Below are 20,147 nucleotides of genomic sequence, written 5' to 3'. Positions count from 1 at the left end.
TAAATTCATCTCGTATGAATCAGTTAGACTATGTAATTAGCTATTCTTTTCAACTATTTTTAATGATCCATGCATGTGTCCAAAAATTCGATGTGACGGGTATTTTTTTTTTTGAACTAAACGCCCCCCCTCCTGCTGCTGCTGGTTGGGCTTTGCGTGCACGAATTCATGGGCTGCTCTGTTCTGTGTGGGCCGGAAGGTAGATAGGAGCGCCCACCCGGGTGTGACCGAGTCAAGGAAGAAGCGCGAACAACTGCCTCGTCTCCTTTCCTCCCACTCCGCCCCCAATAACCGCCACTCGAGCCGTTGGAGATCCACATTTTCCTCGATCTCTCCGGGCTGCTCCCCCTCTCTCTCCACCGATCGCTCTCCGCCCACCGGACGATCCGATCGACGCCGCCGATCGCCGCCATGGACGTCGAGTACGACGTCGTCGTGCTGGGGACGGGGCTCAAGGAGTGCATCCTCAGCGGCCTCCTCTCCGTCGACCGCCTCAAGGTACGTACGTACGGCCGGCGCCGGCGTCCTCTCCTCCCATCCTCCGGAGATCCATCGCGCGACCGGATCGTCCGACCTAGATCCCCATCGCGACACCGATCCAGGGACGGGCGGCGACCTTGTTCTCTGTTCATTTCCCGTTGCTTTGAATGAATCGGGGGCGCACTTTACTGGGACGCAGATAATTCTCTGGATCGGACCTTTCTGGGTCGCCAATTTACTCTCTATCGATTCACCCTGAATCTGCGATTCTGCGTGCCATCAGGTGCTGCACATGGACAGGAATGACTACTACGGTGGAGATTCCACATCGCTCAACCTCAATCAGGTATGAACAACATGTGCTCTGCTCGATCTCTGTCCATGATACATATTTTGGAGTACCCCCGCCCCCACAATAATTATCGAGTTTGTGAAACGATGGCGATCAGTCAGTCATCCATGAGATCGAGTCACCCGCATGCACAGCAAAATCCTGACGATAAACCATATGGATTACTTTAATTTGCCCATCTTGTCTATTGATGATAAACTACATATGCATGTTTATTGATGAAATATTCCAATGGGGCTGACTGAAACTACATTGTAATTTAAATAAAATTGCCGTCTGCAGCTCTGGAAAAGGTTCAAGGGTGATGAAACACCCCCTGCGGAGATAGGAGCTAGCAGAGACTACAATGTCGACATGGTTCCTAAGGTCTGATCTTGTCCAATTTGCTATATTTATTTCCTTATATCGCTTTGTTTATAGTAGACTGGACTGAGATATTCATGACATTACTGGGATGAGAGATACATAGGGCTTGTGGAAATTGAATGTTGATGTTGGTACTCCCGCCATGAATTTGTAATTCTAATGCACACAAAAAAGCATTCTAAACATGGACGTCTTTTAATATGGTTTAACATGGTCGCTGCTTGTCATTTGTCGCTGAAACATGCCATACAAGAATTAAGAGCAAAATTTTATTTATTTATATCATGTAATTCCAAACAGTGCCTAGGCTTATTAATGAAATATAAAAACATGAGGGCTTCACAGGATTTCTCTATAAAGCCATATTATCACACACTGTAATGGCATTCTGATTAGTTTATGATGGACTTGTTTTTTATGGCCATCACCTGATGTTTGATATCATTGAAGGTCGAACATTGCCTTTTCACTGTCTGAGTAATATAACAAAGGGGGTACTTTAATGAATACAAAATAGATACTTGAATAGTTTACAAGTTTACTCTATATAAGACCACATTCTGACATATAATAATTCCATTCTGGCTAGTTTATGATGGCAAATGGTGCTCTGGTTCGGGTACTCATTCACACTGGTGTCACCAAGTACTTGTCCTTCAAAGCTGTGGATGGAAGCTATGTCTTCAACAAGGGAAAGGTTGAATCCCACTTCCTCATGAAAGTGCACTCACTCCATCTTATAAATATTTTCACCATTTATGACGCAAGTTTATCAATTATGTTGTGCTCCAGATTCACAAGGTTCCTTCTACTGATATGGAAGCTCTCAAGTCTCCACTTATGGGATTGTTTGAGAAGCGACGAGCAGGGAAATTCTTCCTTTATGTCCAAGATTATAAGGAAAATGACCCAAGCACTCATAAGGGTTATGACCTTACAAAACTAACTACTAAACAACTTATCTCGTGGGTACCCATTTTACTTATTTACCTTAGAATACTTTTTAGTTACTATACAGTGCAATTCAGTATTTGCTTAGACAATTTCTATTTTGAGTTCCACACATGTTTGTTCTACATTGTACCTCCAGATATTTCATTTAGTGTCTACAATACCACTTCTTCAGAACCAGGAAATAGTTAGGTGAAACCTTGATATTTTTGCAAATAATATAATATATGCTTTACAAGTTCTGATATCATTGCTGACACCATTCTGGATAATCATTGTACATGCTTCAGGACATCATATAGTTTTGTTTGTTTCATTAACTGCAATTACTGAAGCCAGCCACAACATGATGATCTATTTTAGGAACTAATGTGGGCAGACCAGATTGACAGTACCCATTTGGATTCAGAAAATCAATGTCCGTCAGTGAACATGAATAATTAGTACTCTGCTTCATTGATATCGAAAAAAGGCTATTTCTTTCAGCTGATCTACAGTGTTTTCCTTGTCACAAATTGCATTATCTGACGGTCGTATGCAAAGAGGCTTTAGAATAAACGATTACATTGCAGCATGTAATTCTAATCTATCTTCAGAAAAGATTCAGCCTATTGAGATTCCTCGTTCTAATTTGTTTCCAGAAAATACGGTTTGGATGATAACACGATAGACTTCATCGGTCATGCTGTGGCTCTTCATAGAGATGATAGCTACCTTTCAGAACCTGCACTTGACACTGTAAAGCGGATGAAGGCAAGTCTTATTCCCAAAGATAAAAATATCCCTTTGACACCGTATATTCAAATACAGAATTCTAGTTTCTCCGGTTGAAGATTTATAATTTTGGAAAATTTAGCTTAGGGCATTTATGAGCCTTTTGTTTCAATGTTCTTGTTGACCAATTATAGACTGATATGAAAACATGAGAATTAGTATTCTTGCCCCTACTTTGCAGTGCAATTGTGATTATACCCTCATTTTCCTTAACTTTTTGATTTTGTCCTTGCTATCCACAATTCCACGTGATTTCGCCCCGTTTCAATGCAATTTTGACCCTGTTTTGACCGTTGACTAGGGGCAAAATTGCGTTGACTTGTGGACAGTAAGGGTAAAATCACTGAGTTAAGAAAAATGAGGGTAAAATCACAATTGCACAGTAAAGTAGGGGCAAGAACACAAATGCCGCAAAAAACGTTATGCTGAACCCTAAGCTCAGGTTAGCTAAAAGTTTTATTAGAGAATTGAGTACATGAGGCTGTAAAGATGGAAACTAGATCATAGTTATTTTTTAACACCATATTATTTGCATTATTATTGCAAGGAGAGTCAGGGATTCGCGAAAGCCATTTGGCAGTAAATAGCAACTTGAAACAATAAAATTCACCTGAAAAATTATCCTCTTTTACTATAGGTGAAGGCCTGCAATCCATGTTCTGGAACCATGGCCTAGCCTTGACCCCTTTTAATTATTATAACAACTATATTACCTTTTCAAATAAAGTTTTAATACTCTTCTTTGGTTGTTACCGTTGGTATCATCGTTAGCCTCGCCATCTTTACAGGACTATAAGGCTCTATAACCTTTTAGTTAATGTTGTAGTTGTCGATATGTGGTGGTAGTTTGTCTCATTGCTTCTCACTTTTTGCTTCTTCTCTTACACTTGTTTAAAATATTGCAGCTTTATGCAGAATCAGTGGCTCGTTTTCAAGGAGGATCACCATATATTTATCCCTTGTATGGCTTAGGAGAGCTTCCACAGGTCACTACTCATACATTGTTCATCTGATTATAGCATTTTTGTCTCATGATTACGTGATTTTTTTTTTCCATTTATTTCGTACAGGGTTTTGCTCGACTGAGTGCTGTCTATGGGGGCACCTATATGCTGAATAAACCAGAGTGCAAGGTATGAATGTGTGGTATAACCATTAGCACTTCCCTCACTGTTCTATAGTGAATGTTGCACTGTAATGACTGTCAAAGAAGAGGGAAAGCTTTCATGTAAGTCAGAGGAGTTTTAAGTTCATAAGAACGAATCTGAAGAGTATTGGGTTCATGCTACATGTTCTTTAATTTTTTGAGTAGATGGAATCGTTTGGAATCAGCAAACTATTTCTGGAGAAGCACCAGCCAAGATAAAAGTGGCAATATTGATGTTTCATAAGTATTATTATGAAGAAAATTCTTGTCCAGTACAGAAATGCTTCTGCACTGGTGCTTGTGATAAACAATAGGTTCAGGGCAGAGTAGAAATCTCGGTACATGATTTCGTATAACTTCAAGCAGGCTACATATGGCTTTTCACATCACACCATTTGTATATGCAATTACTTGCTACTTTTATAGATAGCTGGTAGATATGTGACTAATAATGTAATATATATTAATAATTCAGGTCGAATTTGACTCTGAAGGTAAAGTCTGTGGTGTTACATCAGAAGGAGAGACTGCCAAATGCAAAAAGGTTGTCTGTGATCCATCCTACCTACCTGACAAGGTAAATAACAAAACTTCCTGTTGTCTATTTCTATTCATTGTAGGTTACCCTTTTTTAATTTTCTGAAACAAAGATGCTAATTATCAATGGTGACACAAAATAGATTACAGTACATTGACTTAGTACGTTCTGGTTATATATCATTTGTGTATGATATATGAGGGAACACTATATAACCCTAGTAAAACTTAACAGTTGTTAGAGACACCGAATTACTGAGGAAATGTTGTAAATAATTGATCATTTTATACTTTTTTACCAGGTCAAAAAAGTTGGAAAAGTTTTTCGGGCAATTGCTATCATGAGTCATCCCATTCCAAATACTGCTGAATCGCACTCAGTTCAGATTATACTACCACAGAAGCAGCTTGGCCGTAAATCAGACATGCAAGTATTTCTTATGTTGCCTCCAACTTGAATCCACTAATTGGTTGTTTCACCTTGACATATTTCTTTCACCTTTCATTTTGTTTCTGATAAAACAATGTCCTTGTATGTATGCCAGGTATGTTTTCTGTTGCTCCTACTCTCATAACGTCGCATCAAAGGGGAAGTTCATTGCATTCGTGTCCGCTCAAGCAGAGACTGATAATCTACAGACAGAACTGAAGCCTGGGATCGATCTTCTTGGGCCAGTGGATGAGTTATTTTTTGACACATATGACAGATATGAACCTACTAATGACTCATCATCAGACAATTGTTACATCTCAACAGTAAGTATTTGCAGCAATAAGAAACATGTTGTTACATCTCCTTAACTTGTTTTCAATCTGCCTTTTCAGAGTTATGATGCCACAACACACTTTGAATCCACTGTTATGGATGTGCTTTCCCTTTATACAAAGATAACTGGAAAGGTACCTTCCTCTGCTTTCCTTTGTTCAGTGAAATAAGGACTAGATGTCTTTAGAAAAATAATGAAATGGTATAGTTTTAACACATTTATTTCCAGAATTGTGTTATGCTACCGATCATATTCCTTTAATTCCTTGTCCTGATCCTCAAGCAACTTTCTTTTTTCAGATGGTTGATCTTAGCGTGGATCTAAGCGCTGCAAGTGCTTCTGAAGATGATATGTGATGCTTGTTAGACTGTTATCTGGTGCAATGTAGCAAAATATTCAATTAAGCTTTGGTTTTGCAATTCTTATTAATTAGACACAGGACCCTTTATTTTTCAGTTATGTTAGTTGTTTTTTTCTGAGAAGATTGTATGCTGTATATTCCAAGGTTAATTTCTTTTGATATTGATAAGGCAGTGTACCATGTTAAGCTATTTAAGATATTGTCATTTATGTTGTCCAGGTGATACTGCAGGTTAAAATATTCATTACTATGTCCACGTATGGATCCAATGTTTGCATACAGTCATGTCGCAAATTTTCTAGTTTTTCCCATACCTATTTCTTTCTTTAGGTGCTAAGGGTTTGGAAATGTCAAAGTTAATAAATGTTTACAATCATTTAAATTATTTGGTCTTTTGCGTACAAAAGTTGTATCGAAAGGTCTATGCCTAGACAACTTGGTTATTCCTGGACTATGGTTTCTTTGGTGATTGCAGAACCGATGGTAGTCAGGTCTTCTAATGGGTAGTGGACTAGTGGTAGCTAAAATCTCTCCTTCCGTTTTTTTATTAAGAAATGAGGGCAAAACAAATTGTTTTTCGCAACAAAGGCAGCTGCCCACCCCTATGGTGTGTCTCAATCTCATCCGTTAGATTGGCAGACTGAGACAAGTATGAAATAATTTGAGCCAGGGGCTTAATAGGGATAATTTGATCACTTTTTCATTTGCAATGGACCATACAAGTATTTAAGTTTGCTTAATTTGCTCGAATTGCGCCTTTTGATAAAGGTGAGGTTCTCGCTGTTTAGCGTGTAGAATGTGGGGCTAGATGTCTTGTTTATAAGAAACGAGGGATTTGTTCTATCGAAATGAGACGAAAGCAGGGATATGCCATGGTCGACATTCGAAATGTAGGTCCAAATAAAGAGAGAATGTGCTATGATCAACTGGGTTTTTTAAATACTCAAATTTTGATTTGAGGGGAAAAATAAATATGTTTATTTAATATTCAAAGAAATATCCATAATCCTAATAATAAGAACGGTTTTAATCTGAAATTTAAATTACAAGATCAGCTAAATGATTTTAAAGTGACAAAGAAACTTCTAGAATTCATTTCAAACGTTACTTTTTCTAAAGGATATTCGGTACTCATTAGCAGAGGAAAAAGAATTTAAAACACAAAAATCCGTCATACTGAGGGGGTGTTTAGTTGGTGAAAAAGTTTGGATTTGGATACTGTAGCACATTTCGTTGTTATTTGATAATTAATATCTAATCATGAATTAATTAAGCTTAAAAGATTTGTCTCATCCTAATCAGTTGAATCATGTAATTAGTTATTTTTTTCAACTACATTTAATGATTCATGCACGTGTTCGAAAATTCGGTATGACAGGTAGTGCTTGACACGCAGGTTGAGATGACTTTCGTTTTGCCCCATTGTGTGGCTGCAGTAATTACGAGCAATTGCCACACCCGCGGTGGGGCCCGCGCTTGTGCCTGGCCGTGGCCGATGCGGTGATTCTTCCAACTATTCAAAGGCGCCGCCCGCCCGCTCGCCGACGGTGAGCTCCGCCGAAGCGGTCGCCGGAGACCTCCATTTCACCCTAGTTCCGTCTCCAGGCACGCCCGTGCCCCCGATCTCATCGCCGCTTCAGGCTCCTGGCCTCGCCCTTCCTCCCTGCAGTCCAGACCAAGCGCCGTTGAGGCCCCACCCCTGTGTCCCGGATCCCGCAGGTCAGGGCGCACGTGCCCAGCTCGCCCGCGACACGGCTTTTGGGCATCTCCGCACCTGCGATTCCGAGGCCCGGCGCCCCTGCGGCGAGGACCACGGCCGGAGTGGAGTGCCGTCCTCACCCCGATCTGGAGGTACTCCCCTAATTTATGAAATTCGAATATGCGATGCCGATATATATGCGATCTGTGGGTACTAGTATAGGCACAAATTTATCTTGTTCCAGTTTGGGAATGCTGTAATGGACTAGTAGTAGTGTAGTATCAGGGAAATAAGAAGATGGCTATGTTAATGCTCCTAGTAGTACCAGAAATTCGGCTGTCGTAAATTGCAAATTTCTCCTATGATAAGTAATGTTTCCAAATAACTGTATTTCTTTCCCATTTTGCGAATTGGTGGTTTAGGGCGTGGTTACTTGATTCCTGGTGTTAAATGTTCACTATTTACGCTATATTAGGTCATGAAAGTACTAAAAGCAATAGAGAATGTCCTAATCTCGCAACAGTTTGAGCATACAAAGCAAATAGCCACAAAAGATATGTTGAAGTACATAGAAGAAACTAACAATAAAGACAACAGAAAGACTTGCAGGCATTTCGTACTCCATGGTTGACTCTGGTCTGCCAGCCAGTGCAATTAAATGTCAAGTTGTCAAACAGGCTGGCTTGAGTTCTCATCAAAGATGGAGTGTTTGATAAGGAAGCCAGTTAGAACCTTTCTTTTGGAGTAGTGGCATCTCCAACAATCACAGATGAACAGACTCTGAGATCTCTTTTCAGGAAATAACTGTAATAACATCAATGTGAGTTAACTAAAAATAGTTAGCTGTTTGTTTCAGGTCAGGACTGAAACTAAACATGTTACTTGCAGAACACTGATAGAAGTAGAGGATAGTGATAATTTGGGTGAATGTAAATTGTTGTTAACCTCACTAGCAACACCGATTTGCTTTTTGATGACTGAATCATCAATTCCTCATTGTGAGGTTATGACTACTATATTGTACTGGAACAAACATGCCTAGCTTTTAGATAATTGTTGACATTGCAAATTATTAGCATATCATACTGACATATAGGTTTGATTAATGGTGGATTACCTTGCTTTATTCAGTGCCATGTTCATGACATCTTTTTTAATGTAATTATCTTACATCATGCTGTCACAAATTGTTTTGGTTTCAGTTTTCCAACGCAATGGAAGGAACAAAGCATAGGATTTTGATGGTCTCTGATTTTTTCTTCCCAAACTTTGGTGGAGTGGAAAGCCATATCTACTACCTTTCACAATGTCTTCTTAAGCTTGGCCATAAGGTCCTATTTTCCTCACAAACTCTATTGTTCTCTGTTTGCTTAACCATTCTTTAGGATGTTACATATGCTCTTGAATCTGCCATTTTTATCAGTTTTTTTATGCATAATACTAGATTTTATTGTGCTACATGTATGTTCTGTTGCTGCAAAAATGGATCACATGGACATGCTTAGCAGATTTTACTGAATATATATAGGTTGTCAGAACTGTTTTAAGCAAGTTACTGAATGAATTTTCATCTGTGATTGCCTAGGTTGTTGTCATGACGCATGCATATGGAAACCGTTCTGGAGTACGATATGTCACAAATGGTTTAAAGGTTTATTATGTACCATGGAGGCCATTCCTCATGCAGAATACACTACCTACATTATTTTTGACATTGCCAATTGTAAGGACCATTATAATTCGAGAGAAGATTTCTGTCGTGCATGGACATCAGGCCTTTTCAACCCTGTGTCATGAAGCGTTGATGCATGCTAGAACAATGGGGTACAAAGTTGTCTTCACAGATCACTCACTTTATGGTTTTGCTGATGCTGGAAGCATTCACATGAATAAGGTGCTGCAGTTTACTCTTGCAGATATTGATCAGGCAATATGTGTCTCTCATACAAGCAAAGAGAATACTGTCTTGAGGTCTGGGATATCTCCGGAGAAGGTTTTCATGGTTCCTAATGCCGTTGATACAGCAATGTTTACTCCCTCACCCGAGTGCTTAAGTTGTGATGAAATAGTTATTGTTGTGATCAGTAGACTAGTGTATCGAAAAGGTGCAGACCTTCTTGTGGAAGTCATTCCAGAAGTGTGTCGTCTATTTCCAAAGGTGAGTATGAGCTACATCAGTACATCACTCTTAAATTGATATAACCATTTAATTTTGTATGTACGAATAAGGGAGCAGACTTTTTATGTAGAGTGCTAATCATTAAATATTTTGAGTGTTCCACATGTTTAATTGTGTATGTACGGACTTACGGAGAATCCTTTGTTATGCAGAGTCCTAATCACTAAATATTTGATTGTTGCACATATTAACCAAAGTGTATGGCAGTACAGCTATACTGGAGATTAGTGTTTGCTGTTTTCATCTAGTCATCTTGCACCATTTTTTTATTGTATATACTGTTTTAGATTTACTAAGGTTGTTTTTTTGTTGTCAATTAATATATCTATGGACTTGTCAGGTGCGCTTTATTATTGGGGGTGATGGTCCTAAACGTGTGCGACTCGAAGAGATGAGGGAGAAGTTCTCCCTTCAGGATAGAGTTGAGATGTTAGGAGCTGTGCCTCATGCTCAGGTGCGGTCGGTTCTGATATCTGGTCATATATTTTTAAACAGGTAATTTTCCTAACGTTTTCATCATATCCTAATTCATATTTAGAATCTTGTTTATAATCTTTCTTGATGGACAGGTATCTCTATTTTGAATTTGGGATACCTTTTCTGCACTTGCAATAGATTTTTAAATTCTTCTATCAGGTTATTAAAAGTGCTCATATGAATACGTTCTCCATAAACACAACTTTGGAATAGGATTTAATGTACTGTAACTTCTCATGGACATTGTAAAAAGTTTTCTTTCAAAGTTCTAGATATATTTTAGATGGATCAGAGGTTAACTAAAGTACAGTTGTTTCTTCCTTCTTTTTTTGCATATCCTACCTTCTTGTCAATTGAAACGTAATGCTACAGAGAAACTAGATAGTAGACAAGTTAATTTCTCATGTCACAGGTGCAAAGGTGTGACCATTTTATGGATAACAACAGTAACGCTGAAACATAGCCTGTTCTTATTTTTAGTTCACTTACAGAGGCATTTTGCATTGCCATTCTGGAAGCAGCAAGCTGTGGACTGTTGACAGTAAGCACTAGAGTTGGAGGTGTCCCAGAGGTCCTGCACTTGATTATCAGTTTCTCTTTTAATGAAAATCTGAACATTTGTTAGATGGTTTTTCAGCTTCCTGCAAACCATTCTTTCTTTCTTTTTTCAGGTTCTTCCTGATGACATGATAGTACTTGCAGAACCAGCTCCAGAAGATATGGTAAGAGCTGTCAAGAAAGCTATTGACATGCTACCTGGCATAGATCCCCAAGTTATGCATCTTCGGGTGAGTGTGAATCTCAACTCTCCACACCTTGTTTGATTTCAGGATTAGACCATGTCTCTTGGGTTTATTTTGCATTAGCTTCTTTTTAGTGGAGATTGTTACGCAAGTTCTTTGGTCTTGATCAGTTGCTTTTAATTTGCATCATAGATGAAAAAACTTTATAGCTGGGATGATGTGGCCAAAAGAACAGAGATTGTTTATGATCGTGCAATGCAGTCATCAACAACAAATTTGCTAGACCGCCTTCCCCGGTGAGTATATAATATAAGAAACTAAATGTTAAGAACTCACACTGTTTCTTCAATAGAATTTTTACGTGAAACAATATATGGCAGGTATTTCCATTTCATTATTGACTACAGCGATTCTTTTGTTGTCATTATCTGCTGTTCTTGTGTTGAATGTACTTATACTATGTGTAGCTAAATCTTAATCAAATTGCAGACGATATTGCTCCAGTTTCACTATGGGTAGCTAAGTCTTACTCAAATTGTGGATTATATTGCTCCAGTTTTTGCAGTGACACTTCAGGTTTTGCACACCCAGATGGAATAAATTCATTGATTTGTGCCTCTGTGATGGTGTAGATATCTTACCTGTGGATCTTGGGCTGGGAAACTGTTTTGAATAGTTATGATCATCAATTACCTACTATGGCGCCTTCTAGAATTCCTCCAGGTATTTGCATATCTATGCTTTTCTTCCTTTTTTTTTGAGATTTAGTGGAATCTAATAAGACTTCTTCCCTCAGCCTGCTGAAGGTATTGAAGAAGTCCCAGATATAGGTCCACTACATGCTCAGTTGGATTCAAGAGATGATTCATGTGAAGCTGATTTTTGCTAGTTTTACAGACGGTTAGAGTGACTATCATGGAGTCTTCTCCGTGTCAGCATTCATTGTGGGTTTCTGGTCCATGTACAGGGTATGCCTTTATGATTTAGGTCCTAACTCAGAAATGTCTTTGGGAAGTTTCCAGCTCCTGTAGTGGTAACTGAAAGACAGAAAGAGAGTCGACTGCCCCTGTTTGGGCAGTTTCTTGTCATGTTGGTTAAAGCTTTGGTCTGAGTCTCTGTCATTGCCGGCTCCATCCTTTCTTTAGAAGTTAGTGGATGATCCTTGTTCTTATCTCTTGCTGAGCCGTGATCAATGCGCAAAGTGCTCACTGAAACAAGGGGTACTCATTTGCCATCAGTTTTTTTTTCCATCTCTCAGTTTTGACAGCTACTGGTTCTGAGTGCGCCCCAAAAGCATCGCGGAATTATTGTAATGGGCTAAGCCTGGATCGCCATGCTGTAATAATACTGGACAGTTTATGATGCGTGTAACGGTGCAGGGCACCTTTGGTTTTGGGGTATTGCTATGTATGTTTGGTTTCTTCTCAGCAATGCATGAACACGAGCTGTATGACTGAGTCTGACGAGTATCATCAAACGGCTAGCGCCCCATCTTGGCCCTGTTTGGAATGCAAAATTTTGACCGTTTTGTATCGCAGAATTTTGACCGTATTGCATTCCAGTATTCAAGTGACTACAGAATCCCTATGGTATCAAAAAGTTTTATGTTGTAAGCAGAACACTAATCGCGTCTCTGCAGATATTATGTGAAATTACTGTCAGTTTTATGCTGCCGTGATGTTTTTGTACGGCGTAAGGTGAGGCCGGATATGTTCGTGGTGATGTCAGTTCTCTTTACACGCGTTGCCTGTTCTCTTTATACGGGTCCGTCTGTACAGCGTAAGGTGAGGCCGGATATGTTCCCTTCTTCCCTTTTTGGGGTGAGTGGTCGGCACGCTTCGTGCAAACGAGAGGTCCAGGCATTTGATCCCAGCCCAAGGCTCTGAGAAAGCTGCTGCATGCAACAACCACCTCAAGTGTGGGCATAAACAGGATGCCTACGCAGCCCAGCTCATTCTGGAGATACTCCTCTCTTCGAGAATTTTTGTTGCTTCGTTCAAAACAATGGCCCATTTTGTAGAACATTAGTATCAAACAGTCGATTCAAAAGTTTACTGGCTGGAATAGTTGGAACTCAGTAACATCTTCAGTAGATTACTTATTTTTCGTAGTCTATATATATTCTCTCTCCATTGTTAATAATGTTTTTTTTACAATTTTGTTAGTCTAACAAATTGCTCAGGATAGGGTAGAGGGAGGAATTTTCTTATACGGAGTATTTGAGTAAGAGGGAGGTACTCCCTCCATTCATTTATGATAGCTATATTTTCACATGGCACAGTGACTAAGGACATTATGCTTAACAATTCATTAACTACGTTAACAATCCTCTCCTTGTATATGCAATTCCATTTTGGCGAGACTCTTCGTTTCTAGCCATTATTAATTCCAAGGTGCGCACAGCGGCTAGAGTTACTGCAAATAGGAAGCCGAACGGATTGCTTCGTTAAAACTCCAAGGTGGAGACTAAATACATCGATCAAAATTGAATTTTTCAATTTTGAAAATAAATCTAGCATAACTGAATGGAGGGAGTATTATGTTTTGGCAATTACGAAAAATATTGTAGTATTGGGATGAAATTAGTAATATACTCGAGCACCTTTTATTACTAAAAAAATAGTTTTTTTATTGAGAAGAGTGGATTAGTAATCTGCTAGTCTAATTTGATAGCAAAATCTGATAGCAAGCAGCTTGTCCACGCTTCAAAAGTGTTTCTCCACGGATTTACACCCAGACCCCAGTTGCATAATATCGTTTTTCTTTAAAGAATAATACTAGTTTCTCGATTATAAAAAATAAAATAAATTAACAAAATGCTGTTCTTCGAAACTGCCGAGAAGTTCTGAAAATCCGCTGCTCGCTCCTTTTTCCTTTCCAAAGAAACGAACAGAACAGACAAGAGTCCTCGTTCTGTGCCCCCGTCGGCACGCCTCCCAAAGCGACAGCGAGGCGCGCGGCGCGAGGATTCCTCCAAACGAGTCAGGAGCGCGCAGAAAGGCGGCGGCGGCGGCCGGCGAGAGAGGCAAGGAGGAGGAGTGGAGAAGGGCATGGCTCGGCGGCCGGCGTCGTGGGAGCAGGGCGGCGACGAGTACGACTACCTCTTCAAGGTGGTGCTCATCGGCGACTCCGGCGTGGGGAAGTCCAACCTGCTCTCTCGCTTCACCAAGAACAGCTTCGCCCTCGACTCCAAGTCCACCATCGGAGTCGAGTTCGCCACCCGCACCCTCCAGGTCCGCCGATTCTGCTATTTTACCCATCTCCCCTCCCCTGTCTTTCTGTTCCGGTTTCTTGCTTGAGCAACCTCTAGTATATAATCATGAGTTCTTTGTCAGTATTTTTTTTTGACTTTGCGGAGGTAGATTCGGTTCCTTGCTTGGATGCCCTGTTTGGGCGGTTCTTGGCTTGCAACTCCCTGGAAATTAACCTCGTTGGAATTTAGAATTTGCTGATGGTGCCGGATGGTGCTGGATTGGGTGCCTTGGCTTCAGAAACCGCTAGGAGAAGTCGCGTTTTGCATCTACAGTTGGTTCGGTTCCCTGCATCAAATGGTGGTGCTTTCTGAACTTTTCTACAATGGGTGTGCCGTGTGCGTGAGGGATGTGCTGGTGGCCACAAATTAGTCCGCAATTTTAATTGGATGCCAGTTTTTTCCCCCTACCGCTAATGAGTTGGGCGGTAGCATGTGGAATTTTGTTTTGTTTCCATTTCAGTTTGCTAAATGAATGGTCCAGAGCAATACAGATATGCGAGGCGGTGCAAAATAAGTAGATTAGCATCTGCTGGTAATTTTGTTGGCCAGTGTAAGTTGCCACATTGCTTGCTCTTGAACGAGGCAGTGTCCTAAAAGTGTCCTTCACGTGAGTTATTTTGCACTTAGGAACATGTTCATTGAATATTTGAATACACAACCATTCCAATATTTCTGTAACCCCCAAGAGCATTATTGTATCTTGACATAAAGCAGTACTATGATGCTTGTTGATTCAAAGAGCTAAAGTACATTTTTTGCCATTTGTGCAACAATTTACAGGTTGCATATTACAGAGTCTTGTTAACTTGTACATTTGGTCTTGGCAAACTATTATTGTTTGATTTGGTTTTGATCATAGTCACAAAGTTCCTGGGTCAACCGGGTCGAGGAACGGGGTCGAGGGTCGAGGGTTGTCACTTTATAAAATTATGGTACGAAGGGGGTATACCTCTATGGAACGATAAATTATTATGTGGAACGCGACCCTGATTCATCGGGGTCGATATCTTCGGGTCCATGTGTCTTTATAAAAACAAAAACTATATATGTGCTACTAATGAAGAAATTAATCTGCCCAAGCATATAAGAAACGTATAAAAGAGTACATTTAGATCATGCTACACGTATTCAGCTCATTTTCTAACAAAAACCACACCAATCCACTGTCCTTAACCTCCTTATCCCAATTAAATCTGCAAACAATGGGGCTGCGACCCCTTTCAAACCAGGACGCGATCCAACCTTGAATGGGACACTGATCCTCTTCGATCCCGACCCTCGAATCGGAACGGCGTTCCCGGGTCGTGGGACGAGGCATCGACCCCGAATCCTGTGACTATGGTTTTGATGACAGTTAATGTGGAGTGGTGCCAGTTTAACTGTCCAGTCAAACCTTAATCTTTTTGGAGTCTACTAGCTCTTGGTTTTACGTTATTTGTCATCCAATCTGGCTAGGTCTATATGGATATTTCAGGAACACCAGAACATGTCTGTTCAAAGTTTTCTACCATGTTCCCAGTTTAAAGTTACTTGTGCTGCAATTAAAAATGGTAAGTATCCATCTTTTATTGATTCACATGATATGCCTGGAGCCTGGTTACCCATCTGATCTTGAAGGTATTCTATTATCATTGACAAGCTTTCTTATTTAAACTGCAATTCTTCCCGTGTGCCCTCAGTACCTAACCTAGTTCAAGTCAGCATAACTCATGAGCATGATAAATCATTTAACTAAGAGCTCAACGACTAGCAAATCTGATGCCCCTTAGATAAGTAAAAGAAGAATGGTATGTCCTGCTTCAGAAAATTGACAAAAGCCTCATAGTTACATTATGGTTTCGTGCTATTGGAGCCAGTCTAATACATGGGTACAGTATATATAAAAAATGGATGTACCCAAGAACTGGGAGGTCCATCCAATGCTACTAATTGAAGAAAGATGTTAGCAGAAAGATTATTGAACACAGCAGTTCATCAAGCCAAAATCTGGGATGACATCATAACTTGATTTGTAGTTATCCTAGCTCAAGCCTCACAACTGGCACTCAAGACAAGTTTAAAACTTTTGAGATATCTCAAATTCGCAGTGATATTAAAGAGGTGGAAAATACTTCACGTATGCCACCAGTGATGCTGCTGCCTCTCCTCACTTCTGCAGCTTATGACTATATATGTGATGGTTGTATGCTGGTTGAACAGACCAGGCACACATATAGCAAGGTTGTAAAGAGGTTACTGGAAGCTGTTTCCTTCAAGCCATGGTAGTTGAAAAAGCAAAATGAATGATAAAATAAATGAATTGATCACTGACCGACATTTACTTCTGGTCTGAGCTCCCACTCATGCCCATCGTGATCGAACCCTTCTATTGGGGGTTTGGGATCATTCACAAAGAACATCCTTAGCCTTCTGACATAACTTTTCCTTAGCATATATTCACAAAAAAAATCAACTTGTAAAAACATGTATGTTAGACTAGTGGAGAGATCACACATGAACCATGAATATCTATATTGACCATTGTTTATCATGTATGGCTTGGTGATTGGATTCGTTTTTTCCTTCATTTCATACTAGTTAGGATATTGTAATGCTGGATATTGTAATGCTCTGCTTCGTATGGTAATCTTGGTTGTGCATCCTAGGTAAATTTCTGGTTCCTCAATCCCAGAACTCAAGTGGTATCTTCTTTTTTATGTTTGTGAATGTGAATTGTTATAGCCAAGGAAGACCAAAATGATGAGTAATAAAGTTCTCGTTGTATGTTTAAATGGATTTAGTAATTAGATCAATGAAATATGGATAAATACGTTTACTATATATTAGTGTGCTAGGAAACTTTTCCAGCTATGAAACGCTATAAAAGCCCACACATGATGGAATTACTTCTGCTCAGCTATGCTGTTAATATAAGCCCACACTTTAGTAAATTTTGTGCACTCTGCTTAAGTATGTAACATGAATGCAACTGCTTACACTTATTCATGGAATTAGTATCTTCAGCTATGAATGGGAAGACAATCTGGGACGTAATATAACATTTATGGACTGTTTGGCTGGACCAAACCCCAGCCTGTTCCACATGGATGGGCCAGGAACTAGTAACTAAATTTTTGGTTCTTCCATGTGAACTGGGCCAAAATATCTCGCCCATTCATGTGAATTGGGCCAGGATTTATCCCAGCCATGGAAGCCAAGTAGCATTAATAAACAAATTATTGGAAGAAAGTTTCTGGTTACTTTTATCTTTCAGATAAATTGATCATTATGCGACTATATTATGTGATACAGAAATATATGTTGCATTTACCTTATGAATAAACTTCGCCCTTTATTAATACACATACTTCCTTTTCCACTGCTAGAGAAGGTTCAATTATTGATTTCTCTGATCCAGGTGGAGAATAAGACTATAAAAGCTCAAATATGGGACACTGCTGGGCAGGAGAGATATCGAGCAATTACAAGTGCTTACTATCGTGGAGCTGTAGGGGCATTGCTAGTCTATGATGTCACTAAAGTAATGACATTTGAGAATGTGAAGCGGTGGCTGAAGGAGCTCCGGGACCATGCTGACTCAAACATCGTTGTCATGCTCATTGGCAACAAGATCGACCTTAGGCACCTCCGCTCTGTTGCAGTTGAGGATGCTGCAAGCTTTGCAGAGAGCGAAGGGTTGTTTTTCATAGAGACCTCTGCACTTGATGCAACAAATGTGGAGAAGGCTTTTCAGACTGTGCTAGCTGAGATCTACAGAGTAATCAGCAAGAAGCCCCTATCATCTGAGCAGTCCGTATCAGGGTCTGGTAATATCAAAGAGGGACAATCCATTCAAGTGTCAGCCACAAATTCTAGCACCCTTACGTCACGGTGCTGCTCTTCTTAGATGTGCTCATCAGGATCTTCTAAATAACAATTGAGGTCTTGTTTTGATTCTTACACTTGTTGAAATATATTACCCTTTGCGCGAACAGTAACTGTAGATTTTAAGAACGGAAGACTTGGGACACTAACTACTTGACCAATATAGTCATGCTACATAAAAAGCTGCTGTGGGAGGAAAGGCGTATTGCTGGCTGTCTGGATGAGTAGAGAACTCTATCACTGCAGTAGAGCTCCTTGCTCTTACCTAGCAGGGTAGTATTTATATAATTTGCAGTTGTAACTTTTATTGCGTTAAATAAAAATCAACTTCACTGCATATACACCTGTCCGTCATTTTTCTTCTCCTGATATTCAAACTGTATATGGATGGAATAGCCTAGTTTTATCAAAATCTGAGTTTCTGAGTTTTGCTAAGGCTTCATATACTCGATTGGAAGTTGGAACGGGACTTTGCATTCGAAATCTTTTGTAAGTTGAAAAGGAAAAAAAATCAGAAAGCTGTAAGCGTTCATGCTTTCAAATATGAATTTTGAGCAGTCAAGGGGCGCTAAAGTTCTTGCCAACAGAAAAGAAGGTTATGAACATTATTGTTGGAAGATCAACCTGTCTTTTACAGCATTTGACGAACCGTTCGCATACTTCTATGTGAAACCGAAGTACAAGTTGCCATACTTCTACGTTGGGACGCAAGCTGGCGTCGACTATCTGAAGGAACTTAATTCCTGATGGCTCCCAAGCCTACATTCTATTGCTTTCACCTAGCGTGAAATGTGGAATGCTGGAATAATTTAGTTTTGTCTCTCGATTGGACCTTCAGTTTTGTCTTGGTTTTGCCTATTAAATTGAATCTATCCAGAATTCTCAGAGAAATAGGACATTTTATAGAGTAATTGATATGTGGATATAATGTCACTGACCAGACTCGATTCAGAAATAAATACAATAAGGTATCACCATATGCTGTAACCATCTCTGAAGCCTGTACACGTGTAAAATGTAGTGTTGCCATGTTTTTTGTCAGGCATGCATGGCCTGACTTGAAAAGCCTGTTAAAATATATATTACTTAAGTCTTTATTTAACATGTAAATGTTGACGAGATTAGTAGAGTTTTTTTTTTTGAGTGAAGGGTAGCTTCTCATTCATCAAAGGTTGTAATTACAGTGCTGCTTAACCAGCTCTTGCACGCAGGTTAGAGTTTCATGATGCCGCACCCCAAACCTCCTCGTACTAGAGACCTGCCTAACAACTTCATGTGCTACTCTACCCTATTACATTCTCTACCAACATGAGATTAGCTTAGTTGGGACGCTTACTTGGGTAGCCTTACTACGTACGTCTTACTACAAGATTTCTAACGTTTTTTAACAGTTTTCTTACAAGTAGCCAACAGTTTTTAGTTTATCCGGAAAACTAGCTATCATAATTGTGCCGAATGAGTTCTTTGTGAATTATATAATTGATGATGTGATAAATCTGTTGAAAAAGAGGCAAATTTTATTAGAAAACTATCAATCACTTGAGAAAAAAAGTAATAAGAGGCACCATTGGGAAATATAGCATATATCTTATAATGTCTATGACTCGTAGCTCTTATCTAGTAGCAGGATAGTATTTATATATTTTGCAGTTGAACGGGTTAACTATTTTGGTTGTATCCTGGAAAAATCAAGTTCACAGCATATAAACCAGACAGTAGTAGCAGTGGTTGTTGGTGCGCTTCTTATGCTGCAAATGAAATTTTATTGTATATTAATTTTGTCTGTCCTTCTTCTGCTTCGATACAAACTGTATATTAAATAATTTGATATAAAAAGTTACTGTACTATCTCAATCAGCCACTGGTATGTTCCTCAAAAGAAACAGCCAGAAAACTTATAACAGGACTGAATTTACCACAATATATAATAGCTTAAGATGATAAAAGCAAGATAGCTTCATGATGAAAGAAAGACATAAATAGGATATTAGCTCAGTGACCCAGCAATAGAAAATATGTATCTTGAGAGAAAGAGATGTAACTTGTAATTGCTTCGTGTTTAGCATAGTATAGTTGACCAGGACACATGCATTCAGGGAACTAATATGGCTTCGTAGCTAGTATGTGTACACAAAATACTACAAGCAAGCAGGCAAGTAGCTTCATTTATTCACATTTGAATACTTGCAAATCTAGG

General features: G+C 39.5%; 3 protein-coding genes across 4 annotated transcripts; all 3 read left to right on the top strand.

Moving 5' to 3' along the window:
- Positions 1 to 249: 249 nt before the first annotated feature.
- LOC120659810 (guanosine nucleotide diphosphate dissociation inhibitor 2-like) lies at positions 250 to 5,995 on the top strand. The gene is made up of 13 exons (XM_039938053.1): positions 250 to 498; positions 764 to 826; positions 1,115 to 1,198; positions 1,788 to 1,895; positions 1,991 to 2,163; positions 2,791 to 2,902; positions 3,829 to 3,909; positions 3,994 to 4,056; positions 4,546 to 4,647; positions 4,910 to 5,034; positions 5,153 to 5,363; positions 5,433 to 5,507; positions 5,674 to 5,995. The coding sequence occupies exons 1-13, from the start codon at positions 412 to 414 to the stop codon at positions 5,728 to 5,730; spliced, it is 1,341 nt and encodes a 446-aa protein (XP_039793987.1). The 5' UTR covers positions 250 to 411; the 3' UTR covers positions 5,731 to 5,995.
- Positions 5,996 to 7,214: 1,219 nt separating this feature from the next.
- Positions 7,215 to 12,290, top strand: LOC120659809 (phosphatidylinositol N-acetylglucosaminyltransferase subunit A-like). 2 transcript variants are annotated; one of them, XM_039938051.1, is made up of 9 exons: positions 7,215 to 7,586; positions 8,637 to 8,765; positions 9,020 to 9,592; positions 9,954 to 10,108; positions 10,571 to 10,661; positions 10,762 to 10,878; positions 11,026 to 11,129; positions 11,390 to 11,556; positions 11,630 to 12,290. In XM_039938051.1, the coding sequence occupies exons 2-8, from the start codon at positions 8,649 to 8,651 to the stop codon at positions 11,463 to 11,465; spliced, it is 1,233 nt and encodes a 410-aa protein (XP_039793985.1). In that variant the 5' UTR covers positions 7,215 to 7,586; positions 8,637 to 8,648; the 3' UTR covers positions 11,466 to 11,556; positions 11,630 to 12,290. The 2 variants fall into 2 exon arrangements, with proteins under 2 accessions (XP_039793985.1, XP_039793986.1); XM_039938052.1 differs by having other exon boundaries at positions 7,216 to 7,586; positions 11,466 to 11,556.
- A 1,406-nt stretch (positions 12,291 to 13,696) lies between these two features.
- Positions 13,697 to 18,287, top strand: LOC120659808 (ras-related protein RABA2a-like). The gene is made up of 2 exons (XM_039938050.1): positions 13,697 to 14,066; positions 17,484 to 18,287. Exons 1-2 carry the CDS (start codon positions 13,884 to 13,886, stop codon positions 17,970 to 17,972), a joined length of 672 nt encoding a protein of 223 aa, XP_039793984.1. The 5' UTR covers positions 13,697 to 13,883; the 3' UTR covers positions 17,973 to 18,287.
- Positions 18,288 to 20,147: the final 1,860 nt, after the last annotated feature.

The sequence above is a fragment of the Panicum virgatum genome, chromosome 2N (genome assembly GCF_016808335.1).
Source record: "Panicum virgatum strain AP13 chromosome 2N, P.virgatum_v5, whole genome shotgun sequence".
In the NCBI taxonomy this organism is placed as follows: Eukaryota; Viridiplantae; Streptophyta; class Magnoliopsida; order Poales; family Poaceae; genus Panicum; species Panicum virgatum.
This window is presented reverse-complemented; position numbering and strand designations above follow the sequence as displayed.